Here is a 15,399-nt window from a genome sequence, read left to right on the forward strand (position 1 = left end):
GCAGCAGGCGGGGCTTCGTTCTGGCGCTGAGGACGGTCCTCCCGCCCATCGTGGCCGCCAGCTGCCGTGGGGGGCTAGCGCCAGAACTCTGAGGGGAGCCGGCTCCCGTCCACACCCCGTGTGTGTCTCCTGGACCCCTCAGGGGTGCCGGTGGGCAGGCTAAGGACAGGCCCTAGCGTGCCCCCCGCAGAGGCCCCTGGAGGACGTGGACACCTGTGGCTGCTGGTGGTCCAGGCTCTGCCACTGGTTTCTGGAAGCTCTGGATGAGCTTGGGTGTCTCTCGGGGAAGCCCGAGCCCGAGGCTGGCTGGAAACGGGGGCACAGGGGCAACCTCGGCAGCCCACAGGGGCCCCGGTCTGGACACCCCGGGGCCAAGGATCTGGGCAGCCTGCCTGAGGGAGTGGGCGTCCCCCAGCCTCGCCCCGGCCTGCCCACCGCCTAGGACCCCAACGTGACCTCTCAGCCGAGGACGCTCCCCGGTTAGAAGGCCACAGCACCTTGTCACTGGCCAGGGCACCCCGGGCTCCACGTGCAGGGTGGGCCCTCAGGGCAGGTGGGTGGGCCGACTCCAGCGTGTGACCACAGCAAGGTCCTGGCCCTCGATCCCACAGCAGAGGACGCTTGGAGGTTCTGCGAGGGGACCCTCCTGGCACCCAGGGCTTAGCCAGCACCACAGAACTTGGCGAGTCCACGGCTCCTGGCTGCCCTGCTGGTCTCGCTGCCTGGACGCTGCGGGGATGGTGTGCCTTAAGGGATGGTCTGTGTGGGGTGCAGGTCCTCGGGCAGGAGTGCTCCGCCCACAGGGCTTCACACGAGGACCTGGGAGCCCCCGACGTCCACGACAGGATCCGCAGACTTCGGTCCGCCCGCGACACAGCCACACGTCGGTTTAAAAACGGTACTTCCCCACCGCCAAGCACGTTCTCGGAAGATCAAGGAAATGCAGGTGGAATTCTCTTGGAGGCGACGGAACCCGCCTCTGGGTGGGGAGCTGGGCAGCTTGGGGAGGCCCCGTCCCCGGCTCAGGTACTTGGGGGTGGCCTGGTGTCTCAGGTCCACAGGTCCATGACAAGAGTGCTTGGCGACGGAGGGAGAGAGCCTCTGTCCTCAAAGGTGAACAGTGGGCCTCGCCCCGGGAGGCTGGGCGGTTGCCTCCCACACAGGCCTGACCGCTCTGGGGCTCTGAGCCCTGTCCCCTGGGGCGTGTGATGCCACCCAGGCCCGCACAGCACAGGGATAGCCACCTGGAGAGGCTGAGGGGGAGCGGTGGGCAGGAGCCAGGGAGTCATGGACACAGGTCCTCAAAGTCCACCCTCCCTGTCCTGCGCTGTCTGCAGGAGGGACCTGGGATCCCCGCTGCTAACTGAGCAGGTGCCGAGATTGCCGCCCGGGAGCCTTGGACGGCGGGCTGGGGAGGATGGCGGGCCCCAGGTTGCTGGGCACCTGCCCCAGGTCCCCAGCATGGCCGAGCAGGGCCATCCGCCAGGAGACCAGGAGTCAGGGCTTCCGTTTGTTTCCGAGGTGTTGGGGACGGAAGCAGGTCCGCTCGTGCTGAGCAGCGCCCACCATGGAGCCGTGCCCTGGGCCACGGATTGCTTCTCCTTTAGAGTCGGGTCTCCCTGTCACCCAGGCTGGCCTCCAACTCCTTGAGCCTCAAGCGGTCCTTCTGCCCCAGCCTCGAGCAGCTGGGCACCCAGGCACCAGGAGTCGCCTCTTCCTCTTGGTACTGGACTGAACCCAGGTGCTGCACCGCCGAGCGCGCCCCCAGCCTGCCTTATTTCTTACTTCTGAGCCAGGGTCTCGCTAAGCTGCTGAGACTGGCCTGGAACTTGTGATCCTCCTGCCTCAGCCTCCCGAGATGCTGGGATTAGAGGCGGGAGCGGCGCCCAGCAGGAGTTGGCGCTCAGCGTCCTCCTTCCTCCACCTCTGGCCTGTCCCCAGCCCACTGACCATGCCCTGACCCCTGTGGTACGGTCACCAGGACACCACTCCCTTGGTGGTGGGCAAGGCCAGCTCGGCACTGGGGCCCTGCTTCTGCTCTGGCGGGTCCGAGGATGCGCAGCACAGCGCTTGGCTGCGGCTTGCCAGCACGAGGGGATCGAGACGGGCACAGGACCCCACTGCTGGTCACTCTGGCCCATAGCAGCCACCTGGGCAGGCGCCTCCTAGCGACTCCTGGTGCCCCGCGGCCTCCCTCCCCAAGGCCGGCATCCTGCACACCGTGACCTGTGGACGGCTGGGGCCTCTAACGTGAGCGCTGAGTCACCAAAGCGCCCTGACCAGTGGCGGAGTGGCCGAGGTAGCCCCTGGATGACCAGCAAAGTTCACGGAGCTGGGAGGCGCCAGCTCCGGCCCTCGTGCGGCACGGCGGGGCCACAAGCCCCCGGCCCCTGGGTGGCCACCAGGTGGGCTCTCCTGCCCTGGGGCCTCCCCAGGTGTCCGGAGCTGAGCTCAGCAGCCACACTCCCACCCACAATCCTGCCGGCCTTCCAGAACCTTCCAGCCTGCCCAGGAGCACACCTTCCCCAGCTGTCCCAGAGCCCCGGTCCGGGGGTGCCGCTGGCCCATGGCAGCCCTGCCCGCTCACCTGGGCCAGCTGTCACTCAGCCACCCGGCTGTCACTCATCCATGGGGTCCAGGCACCTCACAGCACTCCAGGCAGTGGCCACAGGCGTGTCCTGCCTGTCCTCCCACCTGAGACTCAGGCGGCGGTGCCCAGACACTGACCACTTAAATCAACACGTGCGGCTTTGCTCCTCGGGTGGCGATGGACACCCACGTGGCCCGGCTGGCTAGCCAGCACCGTGGCCTGGCTGCAGACACTGCCCAGAGTCGAGGGCGCAGGGCACATGCAGTCCGCCTGCCCTGTCCTGCCTTTGCTGGGGGAGGATGGAGCCTGGCCCTTTGTCCTCCCCGGCTCTGCTCGGGCCACTGGGATGGGCTCAGGGACGGGACGGGCAGGCAACTTGGGAGTCACGAGGTCACTGGTTTCCCCCAAGCTAGGCCAGTGCTCACAGTGACCTGCAGCCCCGGGACACCAGGTCATCCCTGACGGCTCTGGGGAGAGGACGTGGTGGAGGGACCGTGGGTGGTTCCCTCCCAGGGCAGTGAGGGGCCTCAGGTGGGGCTCAAGTCTTCAGTGTGGAAAGAGCCCGCTCCTCACCCCAGGCCGGATCCTCACCCCAGGGGCCTCAGCAAGTGCACCCCCAAGGCCAGCTTCGGGGGCCCCCACTGCCTCCAGAACAAGGCCCAAATCTGCTCGGCACCTCTACTCCGCCTAGATCTGTCTTTTCCATTCTCAGCGGATTTCCTGGCCCCTGCTGTTGTCTCCCACCTACTCACATGACCCCCTCCCCGGACACTCCTGCCTTTATACCTGTAACCCCAGCTACTCGGAGGCCGAGGCTGGAGGACCTCAAGTCCAAGGCCAGCCTCGGCACCTTAGCGAGGCCCTAAGCAACTTAGCAAAACCCTGTCTCAAAATAAAAAACAAAGTGGCTGGACGAGGCTGAGTGTCAGGACGTCCCTGGGTCAGCGCCCAGCACGGGCTGGGGGATCCCCCGATGGCGCCCCCACCTATGCCTTGCCGGCCTCCCTGGCTACAGCTGTCCATTTCTCCTTCCTGCCGTCCTCTCCCACCCGGGGTCCCTGGACTGCCGAGAGGTCCGTTTCCGGAAGCCCAGGCCGTGCACAGGGTGGAGAGCCCTGAGTGGCTCCCAAGGGCTCAGTCCGAGCTGCCTCCTCTGGGAAGCCCTCCCACTGCGCTCTTGCCGGCTGGGGCGCCGTAACCCAGTTGGTGCGTTTCTGTCCTTGGGAAGCATACGTCTCAGGCTGAGCTGGACCCCTGCATCTTCCTCTGCCCAGGGCTTGGCCCGCGGAAGCATCCAGACAGGACACCAGCTGTGAGTCCCTGGGCCTCGGTATTGTCCTCGAGGCAGCTGGGGTGACGAGAGCCGTCCTGGCGCTTGGCAGGTGTCTGCAGAGGGCAGCACGGCAGGGCTGGGGGGGAGGTGGACGGGCTCGCCTGTGAACTCGGCCCTCCTCTCGGGGGCGTCGGTCCAGGTTCTTTTGAGGTGCCAGGGACTGAAACAGGGACACTCGGCCACTGCGCCACGTCCCAGCCCCGCTCTGTGTTTTATCTAGAGACAGGGTCTCCCTGAGTTGCTTAGGGCCTCGCTTCTGCCGAGGCCGGCTTTGAACTCGCGAGCCTCCTGCCTCAGCCTCCCGAGCTGCTCACTCCAAGCCCTGACTTCCTGAAGGTGGGAAGCACCTCCGCCGTCTCCCACGGTCAGTGCCGCATCCTATGAACGACAGGAGGCACTGGACGCTTAGCGCAGGCCGGGCTGTGTTGGGGATCCTGCCCAAACGCAGGCTGTGCAGGCGTCCTGAGCCGAGATCGCAGGCCGCGTGGCTGCCTGGGAGCGTGTGTCTGGCAGGACGGGGGTTCAGAGGCAGCCCTGGAGGTGACACGGCACCTGGGTCTTCGACTTTCTTCTTCAAGGTCACGGCCTCTCCTCGTGACCTCCTGCACAGGGCGCGTCCTCTGCGGCGGCCCCTTGCGTGGCTCCTCGCATGAAGGCCCTTCCGTGACTCACGGTCCCCCCGGTCGGTGGCCTTGGGGCTCACACAGGTCTGTGTCCAGGGCTGGCCTACAGCAGCAGCTCAGTAGACGCTGCCTCCTGTGAGGCTCAGGGGCTCCGAGTGAGTAGCACGCTGGCCGCAGGACATCTTCACAGACGATCCTGAAATGTGGCCCTGGTGGAGCCTCCCTGCCTCCCTGCCCTCAGCCTCTCGCCCCTGTTGCCCAGGGAGCTGGAGAGCTGGCATGGTTCTGGGGGCAGATTAAACAGACTGTCTGCTCCCAGAGAACCGAGGCTCTGCCAGTTCCCTCTGCCTCCGCGGTGCTGCGAGCCGCAGTCCTGAGTAAAGGAGCCCGTGAGCACCCGGAAGGAAACGAGAATGCCATGGTATGTACACACAATGGAGTATTACTCAGCCATGAAGAAGAACGGAATCACGGCATTTGCCAGTAAATGGAAGGATCTGGAGACTATCGTGCTGAGTAGAAGAAGCCAAGCCTCCAAGTGCGAAGGCCCAACGTCCTCTCTGACATGCAGATGCTAACACAGCAAGGGAGGGTCGGGAGGGACGGAGAGAAGTTCACCAGACTAAGGAGCGGGGGAAGGGGAGCGGGAAAGACATGGCTGACGGGGACGTCACTGTCGCGCGCTGGGAGACTGAACGACCACGAGGACGGGGCCCTGGTTAGACAGCCACCCTCCCTCCTCCTGCTCCACACCCCGCCGCCAGCGTGACCAGACAGAACAAACGGAAAGCTCCGTCGGGCCGCTGGGCGCCTGCTGTGCGGTCTCCGGCCAGCTCCTGTCTCTGTGTCCACTGCGTGAGTGGGTGGCGGGCGGACGTGGAGACGGTGCCTGAGGGCGGGCAGGCCCTGCGCGCGGCCGATCCCCTCACCCTGGAGCAGGAGGCCCTGGCCCTGTTCTGGCCACTGCTGCCTGGGAGGGGCAGGGACGCTGCCTCTGGACAGGGAAGCTGGGCCCGTGTCCTGCCCTGGCTTTGGGCACATGTGCACCGCAGAGGCCAGTGTCCAGCGGGTGACGCCGCCAGTCCTGCCCCCGACCTCCACCTCCTCACTGGTACAGAGGGTCCTGGGACTCGGCCCCAGAAACCCAGGCCAGACCCGCCACTTGGTTCCCCCAGAACCCGCTGCCCAGGGCCCACGCAGGGTCCGGCTGGTGTCTGCCCTGCGCACAGTGGTCTGAGCTCACTAGGAGCACCGAGGCGGCTGGGCTCGTGTGGAGGCCCGGGCTGCGGGGCAGCTGTGTCCTACTGTCCGCCAGGGCCCGGGGCCGCGGCTCGGGGCCTCTAGGTCGCCGTGGGGCCCTCACGGGAAGCCACCAGCGGCACCTGAGCCGGGACGTGCCCAGCGAGGCCCACGGTCCTCTGGCCGGGCCTGAGGTTTTCCGACTAACTGGCCACGTTCTCTGTGGCGGTCGGGGCTGGGGACCCAGGGCCTCGGAAGATGGGAGCCCAGCGGGGTCTCTGCCTGTGGGAAGGCACGGCTCCCTCCTGCCACCGCCCAGTGGACGGTCAGCGCCCACCTGCAGCCTGCGGAGACCGCCAGCGCAGGCCGCACCTCCCAGGGCCCTGGGTGGCAGAGCTGGACTTGGATGTGGGACCCGGGGCTGGGCGTCCTGCGTGCCCTGCAGTCAGAGCGCGGATGCCCACAGGTGGGCTGCAGGAGGGGCCCGATTTTAAAAGATGGGAAAAGGGAAATAAAAACGGGACGGAAAGGGGGCTCCCTCCAGCGAGAGGCCCCGACACGCAGGCCTGGTGACCGCTCCCTCCCTCCCACCGCCCGAGTCCCCATGGGTCCCCGCCATCCCCTTGGGCCCAGGGACCCTCCCCTCTTGTGCCATCGCAGGCGGGCTCAGGGGCAGGAGGGGAAGGGGCCGCAGGGACCGGCGGGAAGGAGCGGCCGTCCGGCTGGCCCAGGCGGGCGGGCCTCACCCAGGAAGCCCTCCTCGTCAACGATGATGGTGTAGTCCTCCGGCGTCTCCGTCAGGCTGAAGAACTTGCACCTGCGGACAGACGGACACGGGCACCGTTAGTCTCCCCTGGGGACAGACGGGCACCGTCAGTCCCGGCAGCCCCAGGTCCACTGCCCCCCAGGACCCAGCGGGCTGGCTCCGTTCCCAGAGCCCCAACCCCAGGCTGTGGGGATCTCGCCCCGCGTCCTCTGACCCGGCGGAGGTGCCGCAGACCCTGCCGTCCTCCCTGGGCCGCGCCGTGCTTCCCACAGGGCCAGGGGCCCGGGTCCCCGCCTCTGGGAAGGCCCAGGTCCAGCGCGGCTGCTGCTGTCCCCTTGGAGGACAGCGCCTCTCCCGACCTGCCCGTTGCCACCCCAGGCTGGGAGCTGGCTGGCATGACCTGAGGAGGCCAGGCCAGTGGTGGCCAGAGGGGCTGGCGGGCAGGCTCCAGGGTGGCCATGGCGGGTCCCGAGAGGGCCAGTCCCCTCCCCATGGGTTAGGCCAGCGGCCTGACCTCGGTGGAGGCTGGGACACATCCTCCCTGGTGGGGCCACTCTGCCACGGCTGCCCGGACAGGTGGCAGCCAAGTAGGTGGCACCAGGGCCCCGCCTTCGCCTCTCTGGGTCCCCACGTGCTTGGAGGGCACTGGGCAGGTGGCAGCGGACGGGCAGGGGCTGCCCGGGAGGGCGGAGGGGCCGGCGCTTGCTCCTGCCAGGCTGGCGGCTGTGGGGACAGTCCAGAAATAGACCCCGTGGATCCCCAGAGGACATGACCAGCTGCCGGTACCGCGTCCTGCACCGGGGTATAAATACACGAGCCCCGGGAGTGACCGTCCCCCGGGGCCAGCGCCCACGGCCTGCCAGCTGTTGGACGTCCATCTCAAGGCCATGAGGCCCTGGCACAGGCAGCCCTGGTGACCAGACTTACTCCCAGGCTCTGGCTGTGCTGCAGCCACGTCCCCGTGACCTCCCGGTTGGTCGCTGGGCTCTGCCCCGCCCTCCTGCCCTGTCCTGCCCCTGTGCCTGGCCGCTGCCCCATCCCTCACGCCTCCCAAGGTGGCGCCTGCTCTCTCCACCGACCGGCCTGTCCCCCTCTCTTCCTTCAGCACTAGCCACCTCCCGCATCCACCCAGAAGGTGGCCTCCTGGAGTCCGCGGCCTCAGGCTCTATGAGGGGACTTCCAGGCCACTGCGGACGGCTGAGCTGGCGTCGTGTCCCACCTCACGTAAAGTTTGTTCAGCTTGAGAACGAAATGTGCCCTTAGAGTGGGACAGTGTGCAACCTGGGCAGCTGCCCATAACAGTCCTGAGTGCCTCCCACGATCTATCACCAACAATCTGGTAGGGGTCCGCTTCTCCCAGGAGACCACAAGCTCTCAAGGCCAGGGCAGTGGGTCCTCCCTGTGCATCTCTGGAGCCCAACACTGGCTGGACATAAAATCCACCCTCCAAGACTGCTGGGCCAGGGTGGACCGTGGTCACACGCCCCCGTCACAACTAGAGAAGCCCAGTCAGCTCAGCTCTGCCCCTCAGGTGGCACTGGACGGACCCTCTCCTCCGGAGGCGCTCAGTCTCCAGGCCCGACTCCGCCTTCTCCAGCAGGTCACGGCTGGTGCGCTGGCCAGATGCAGCCTCGTGGGGTGGCCTCTCTGTTCCTTGACCACCCTGGGCTGCAGAGGGAGCAAAGCTCCAGCTGCCAGGCCCGGTGCTTCAGGAAACCCACGCCCTCTCTGCACCGTGAGGGACAAGGCCAGGGTGGACTCGCTCTGTTGGGCTCCAGCCGTGCAGTGCACAGGCCTCAGGCCACCTTGGGGGCCTGACCACCGGGATGAGCCACGGATAGCTCATCCCGGAACCGTCTAGTCTGTATGGAAAACTTCCAAGAGCAGGAAAGCCCCCTGACCAGTGCAGATCAGAACCCAAGACACTGGACCGGCAACGGATCTGTAGCCACACATCCGACCCTGAGCAGAGGGCACTTCCATTTCTCAGTCCACGTGGAGAGTCCTAAGGGTTGGGCAGTACACGACCTGTGCAACTGTGCGGTGGTCACTTGGCAGGTTCTGTAGGAGTCAGGGAAGCACAAAACCCCAGTGCTCGGCACAAGGAAGGAGGGAGTCGGTGATGGCAGCTCCAGCTCGCTGCGGTTCAGGGCCCACCCTGAGAGCAGGGCCGCCTGCCCTGGAGCACCACAGCACCCGGGCTCCGGGAGGACAGCACGGGTCCCAGACGAGGGCAGGGAGCTCGAGGAAGCCAGGTCTGCTCAGGGCGTCTATCAACGTGGAGCTTCCCCGGGGGGCTGAAGGGACCCTAGGCTGTGTCCCCACCATCCAGTCACACCCTGGACTCTGAAGGGCTGTCGAGGACCACAGGAGGCAGGACCGTTCGGCACTCGGCTGGGTGACTTCAGGCAAGTTACCTACTCTCTGTGCCCACTTCCCCCCTGGGACAGCGGCGGTCCCTACCTCACGGGGTGTCGTAATGAGGAAGGCCAATGGGTGGCTGCTGTGCTGGGGTCTAGTGTCCCCAAAGGCCCTGGGGTGCTCTGGGAGCTGGGGGAGCTTTTGGGCGGTGGGGCCAGGGGCTGCTGCGCGCCACAGGCTCAACCGAGCATGGACAGGAGCCTCTGAGACTGCAGCAGACCTTTTCTCTTCCAAGGCCGATCACCTCAGGTGCCTTGTGACAGCAACGGAGGTTGACCTGCAGAGCTGGCCGGGAGGCGAGCCGTCCAGGCAGGCGGGCTGCAGATGCGGGGTCCAGGGAGGACCAAGGGCTAGACCACAGTAGGCCCAGCAGGCACCCAGCCCCTGGTGCTGGGGACGGAGCCCAGGGCCGCCACATCCACTGTCCCTCGGATTCTTCAGTCACCTGCCTCGCAGGTGCTGGCCCCAAGCTGCAGAGTTTGTTCGCCCTCCTGCAGCCTGGCTCCCCCGGGTGGCCAGCAAGGGACGGGGACGCCGGGTCAGGACAAGAGACGGAGCCGCCGAGCGCCTCTGAGCACCATGAGCCAAACCCGCAGCCCAGACCCGCTCCTGGTCTCGGCTCCCGACAAGCCGCTGCGAAGACCTCAGGAGGTCCCCCAGGCTGCCTCTGAGCACCGAGCACAGGACCATCCAGACGGGGGGGCTGGGCAGGGGCCCGGGAGCAGCACTGAGAGAGCCCCACTCTGCACGGGGCTGGGTGGGCATCCCCCCGCTCAGGGCTCGGGGTGGCTGTACGTGGAGGCCCGCAGGGGACCAGCCGCCGGCCTCAAGGAGCCCAGGGCCTGGGAGGCGGCTCCGTGGCAGCCAGAGCTGCAGCTCCGCCAGGCTCAGGATGGCTCCTGCCCCCGGCTGCTCTTGGTCCTGTTAGAGCAGGTCCTCTGGGGCCCCCGAGTGCCCCTCAGCCCCTGGGGTCATCGCCCCTCTGAGGAAGCTGGGGGTTTTGGGCAAAGTGCCGGCTCCAGCCTAGGAGGGCACTTCAGCCATCTCTGCAGCCTTGCAGGGACAGGTCAGGCCAGCTTCAGAGATGGCTGCCTGCCCTGCTGGCCACCTCGGGCTGCCGGGCCTGCAGGGGTGCAGAACAGCATGACCAGCCCTGACCACGGGGCCTCCTGAGCTGGGCAGGGGCCAGCGCAGCCTCTCCTGGTGGTCCCTGGGCCTCCCACGGCCCCGCGTGCTGCTGACACCTCGTTCCCAGCGTCTCGGCCTGAGAGCCGGGTGCTGGCCACCGCCCGAGCCTCAGCCAAGCCCTGCCCACTCCACAGGCTGCAGGGCGACCCTGGACGGGCACTACTTTTCCTGTAAGACGGTGGACACCCCCTGCTCGTGTCAGGCGATCAGGAGCGTGGACTCCACAGTGCGGCTGAGGCACCTGGACGCCCGGAGCCGTGCAGAAGCAGGTCGCTGGACGCAGGAGTCGTCGGACGATCTGGACGAGCCTGGGGCGACCGTGTCCAGTGTTGGCCGACGGGGGCTCCCAGGCCCTGCACCGTCCTTCCTTCCCTGTGAGTGCACACTGCTGGCCCACCTCCTGGGTGGCGGGATGCCCACGCACGTCCAGGTCCACCGACGCTCCTGGGAGGGCGCCTCGCCTGTCCCCCAGGCCCCCGTGCCCAGACGCCCGGCCCAGGGTCCACTACAGAAAGAAGGCATAGAACAGCCGACCCCTGGCACCCACGGAGCTCCGTCTGGGACCCCCAGGGGCACCCAGTCCCGGGCACTGAGAGGCTCCCACACGGCCGCTGCAGCCAGGCGGTCTCTGTGTGCACCCGCTTCCCAGAGGCCAGCGGAAGGCCTGCGCGGCTTCCCTCGCGGAACGAGGCGCTCGGCAGCTCAGTCCTGCTTTGGGGACCTCCGGGTCCCCTCCCAGCCTCCCACCAGTACCAACTCTCCACTGGCCGAACCTGCGGCCACAGGACCTGCCGGGCGCCTACTCCCCTCCCACAGACGGGCACATGGAGGTGGCCGTGGTGGCCGCCGTCCTGGTCCCTGGGGGGCTGCCTCTGGCGGGCATCCTGAAGGCAGGCGGGCATCAGCTTCCCACCAGGGGTGCCCCCTTACGGATGTGGGGACCCCAGGAGGGAGGATCCAGGACGGCCTGTCCTCAGCAGCTAAGCCTGGCCGCAGCCCAGAGGCCGTGGGCAGGACAGTGGCTACAGGACAGCAGAACATCAGGACCCAGCGGGCGGCGGAACGCTCCAGCGTGACGAGAAGAGGGAACGCACCTCGGCGGCGTCACAGCGGACGGAAACGGGTCCCCGTGTGCACGGGACCCTGCACGGAGTGTAAAGCGGCTGAGTTTAACCACCTGCGGACTCTGTCCAGTTGCGGATCCTGAGGGACGGAGAAGCCGGGTGACCCTGGGCGGGGGCATGCGTGGCCTGGGACGCCGGCCGGTGACAGGCAGGCCGCTGAGCGGATCCGACGACCCCCTGGCCCTGCACGAGCTGGTCTCGTTGCTGACGTGTCATTAGGTGGAGGACCCAGAGGCCGGGCCTGTGAGGACCCCAGCAGATCTGAGGCCTGCCCGGTCCCCTGGGGCCTGGCAGGAGGGCGGGAGGACTGAACCACAGAGCCGGGGACAGGGCACGAGGACGTCGGCCACCCAGAGGAAGTGGCCAGAGGGACCCAGTCGGGAGAATCCCGGGCAGGCGGGGGGCCCACACGTCTGGGTGGGCAGCGAGGGGGTGGGGTCACTGCGGCTCCACGGGGGGTCCCCACTCCTGTCTCGGCTCCCTGCTCTGGCGTCCACCCCCGACCTGGCCTCTGACGGAGCCGGGGGACTGGCTGGACGCTGTTGGCAGCCGTGGCCCCCGTCGGGCCTCTGTCCTGGTGGCGCCCCTGTGCCTGCGCCCGCTTCCCAAGAGGGCCGGCCCTGCCCTGGGGGTCGAGCCCTTCTGGCAGGACCACCTGGCGCCGGGGTGGCCTCCCCTTCCCGCCCCGCGTTGGGCCGACGGTGCTGCAGCCCCGTTTCCTCGGGAGACTGGAAGTCCACTCGGCTGTCCAGGTCCCTGCGCGGCCAAGGACCCAGCCGCTCACCTTTCCAGAGAGGCACGAGGCTCTGTCACCGGGACACTTGGTCTGTAGCCCCCGAGACCCCAAGTCCCCGATGCCCCCAGAGGGTGTCCTGCAGCCTCTGGGCCCAGCTGGGGAGGTGCTGTCCTGCTGCCCGGCAGCTCCACGTGAACCCGCCCGCCTGTCCCGTCCTGGCCACCCTGCCTCCCCGTCTGCCGAGCAGGGCGTCCATGGCAGCCCCTGGGGCTGACCCCATCCTTGGATGCCCCCCCACGCTGCCCTCCCCAGAACTGACCTCCAGGCTGGCCACGTCCCAGCCCTGACTCTGGCCACTCTCCTGCCCCCGCTGGCTGGCCCGCACCCGGGCTGGCCCTGATGGCCTGTCTGCAGAGGCCGTGGGGCTCGCAGCTCCGCCCCTCCCTCCCGCTCTCCCCAGCCTCTGAGGCCACTCTGCCCATGGCCTCCCGCCCAGGCTCAAGTGTCCTCACCCAACAGGGCGCACCTCCATCCCCCTCCCGACACCCTCCGGCCACCCTCCACGCTGCCCCTGGCCCAGCTCCACCAGCCAGACCTGGTCCAGGGCCCGCCAGGCATCAAGGTCCTTGCTGCTGCCCCTGGGCCTCCTGCAGGGACCTCTCCCTGCGGAGGCAGCTCTGGGGAGGCCCGGGGTCCTCTGGCCTCATAGCATCCAGCCTCCTCCCAGGCTCAACCTGTGTCCAGCCTTCTGCCCCAGCTGGCCGTCCTCACGGCCCCACCGAGACGGGAACTGCTTCTCCCTGTTCCCTGGACAAGGACACCGAGGCCCAGGGGGGACTGAGTGACCACACAGGTCCGAGGGCAGCAGGCCCAGGGGTGGCTAGTGCGATAGGCTGCACTGCAGGACCCCTTCTGCTCCCTCGGGGCCGGTCCAGAGCCAATGGCCAGGGCAGAGCAGAGCCTGGGCAGCCCACAAGGGGCAGGCGGGCAGCCGAGTCACCACTGTGGCGGGCAGCCTCACCTCCAGTCCTGTGGCCCTGGTGCACCAGAAACCTGATCTGTTTACGCTGGATTCCCGACCCGGGCATCCCGGGCAAGTCCCGGCCGGCGGAGCCCCTTCCGCCAGGAGGCGGAGCGAGCTGGTCATCAGGGCTCCTCGGGACCTCAGGGTCATGAGCCAGATAATCAGCGGAGGGAAGAGGGTCCCCGGGTTCGCTGTGCCACTCGGCTCAGTCGGCTCCCCACCATGCCAGCGGGCAGGGCCGCGGGGCATCTGCGCCGCCCGAGTCCTGGAGGCCTGTGTCCGGCGGTGCCTGTGGACCCCAGGAGGGAGCATGCCCCTCTGTGGGCGATGCCCTCCATCCGGGGCAGCCGATTCTAGAAGCTGTACCCACGAGGCCCCTTCTACAGAGCACCTGGCGCGTGGCCGCCCGGGCTCTGGGGCCCGACACTCACCTGGATGGGGGTGTCACAGCAGGGGAGGTGGGAGCGGCGCCCGGCGGGGCCACATCTCCTCAGGCCTCGCTCTGCTGCCCATCAGGGACATCCCATCCTCCACTCCTCAAATTTCACCTTGGGGGGTCACTGCCCTGGGCCCCCCTCCACTCACGGGAAGCCCTGCAGTGCCAGAGGCAGTCCGCCGAGTTCAGTGCCCCTGCCCGAGGCCGGGCACTGATGCGGGGGGACCTAGGCTGCTTCGTCCCTGTGACCACCACTCATGGCCCCAAGTGCCCAGCCGGCTGCGGCAACCTCGGACTGAGCGCCAGGCCACGCGGGCAGGACGCAATCCCCAGGTCCTCGGGCACACCACTCAGCATGCCGCGTGGGCCGCCGGGTTCTTCCCTGGGCGTGCATCGCCCCACCCACGGGTCCACGCCATGGATGCCGCCCGCCTGTCGGGCACCTGGCCCGTCCCAGCAGCCGTCTGTCACCCGGCAGGCCATCGCCAGGTCACAGGTCAAGCAGCCCCTGCGTCACTCACTGACGGCTCTGGAGAACCAGCGGGAGACGCGAGCGACTTTGTCTCTGCACGTTGCTGCGGCCCTCGGAGTTTATCAGTGGTCATCGTGACCTGTCACTAACTCGTGAATCAAAATGCGTCGTATCTAAGAAGACAGTGCAGATCTCAGTCAGTCCTGTCCACGGTTTCAAGCCTCCACGGGGGTCCTGGGACGTGTCCCCCAGGGACGTGGTGGGGGTGCGGCACGGGGGACTTGGCGGGCAGCCGTGGGGCCTACGGATTCCATTCCTTTCCACCGGGCGGGCGCCGTGAGGCCTGGCTAGCAGTCGGGGGAACATGCTGAAGGCCGACCCAGGCGTGCTGGTGCCCGGGAACCGGGTTGGCCTGGGGGCCGGGCCCGCGACACCTCGCACTCAGGCCCAGCGACTCCTGGTGTGACCGGTGCTGCGTCAGGTACTGGAAACCACCCAGGACGTCTTCAGGTGGATGGGCGCAGTGTGGACACCACGCCGTCTCACAGGGGCTTCGGCATCTGGGGACCTGGTGTCCTGCGGGGTCCTGGGACCAACCCTCCAACGACACCAGGGCGGCTGCAGTTTTTCAATCCAAAATTCACTCTTAGAAATTGTACCTTCACTTACTAGAATAGAGAGGGGGTCTGGGTGGACAGTCCTGGCACGGGCACGTCCCTGTGTCACCCTGTTGGAGGGCCTCCCTCCCTGTCCCATTGACCGGGCGACCGCTGCTCCGCTGTTTCCACAGAGTCCCTGTCTTCACACTCAGGCCGGGAAGACAGGCGCGGTGCACCGCTTGGTCCCAGCTCCTCTCGCTCAGGATCTCGCGCAGCCCGCGGCCGTCATGACTGCTGAGCACGCTCCTCACTCTGGAGATGAGCAGAGGCATTTCCTGCTCCTTCTCTGGAAGCTGGACACTTGGTCGTGTGCTGATTGGGATCCTCGTGAGGAAAACCACTGTGAACTCCCCCCGGCTGCTTCCTACGCCCCAACCCCCATAATTCCACGAGAGTAGCTCAAGCTCACCCTGCAGAACTGTGCGCTGCCCAGGGCCGTGCTGGCCACCTGCGCCCTGTCCCTCTGGCGCAGAGGCTGGATTCCAGGTGAGCGGGAAGAGGCCTCAGGCTGGGCAGAAGCAAGCTCAGGAGGCCCGAGGGGACTGCTGGAGGCCGGGGAGCAGGGAGGCAGCTGTGGTTTCCAGGGTCCCTACCCGAGGTGATGGTCACCAGGGCTCTGCCCCACGCACAGATCGGTGCCTCTATCTCGGGAGGCGGTTCCTGACAAGGGGGGTGAGTGCAGCCCAGCCTCCCCTCTGCAGCAGAGCGTCACCTCTGCCTCATCCTCAGGCAGCTTGGAGGCCCTCTGTAGAGGCCCATGCCTGCCCTCGGGCCTCCCAGCCTCTAAC

The 15,399-nt window shown here is 67.6% G+C and overlaps 1 protein-coding gene across 3 annotated transcripts in view; it reads right to left on the reverse strand.

Annotated features, from left to right (window-relative positions):
- CASTOR2 (cytosolic arginine sensor for mTORC1 subunit 2) overlaps positions 1–15,399 on the reverse strand; it is a 39,197-nt gene that overhangs the window by 7,214 nt on the left and 16,584 nt on the right. For 2 of the 3 annotated variants that reach the window (XM_079120743.1, XM_079120744.1), the window contains exon 2: positions 6,532–6,602. In XM_079120743.1, coding sequence (XP_078976869.1) covers positions 6,532–6,602 — 71 coding nt within the window. Of the gene's footprint in view, positions 1–6,531; positions 6,603–12,615; positions 12,874–15,399 lie in introns of those variants that run through there. The other variant, XM_079120745.1, reaches the window with a different exon arrangement.

The sequence above is a fragment of the Sciurus vulgaris genome (genome assembly GCF_902686455.1).
Source record: "Sciurus vulgaris genome assembly, chromosome: 18".
Taxonomy (NCBI): Eukaryota; Metazoa; Chordata; class Mammalia; order Rodentia; family Sciuridae; genus Sciurus; species Sciurus vulgaris.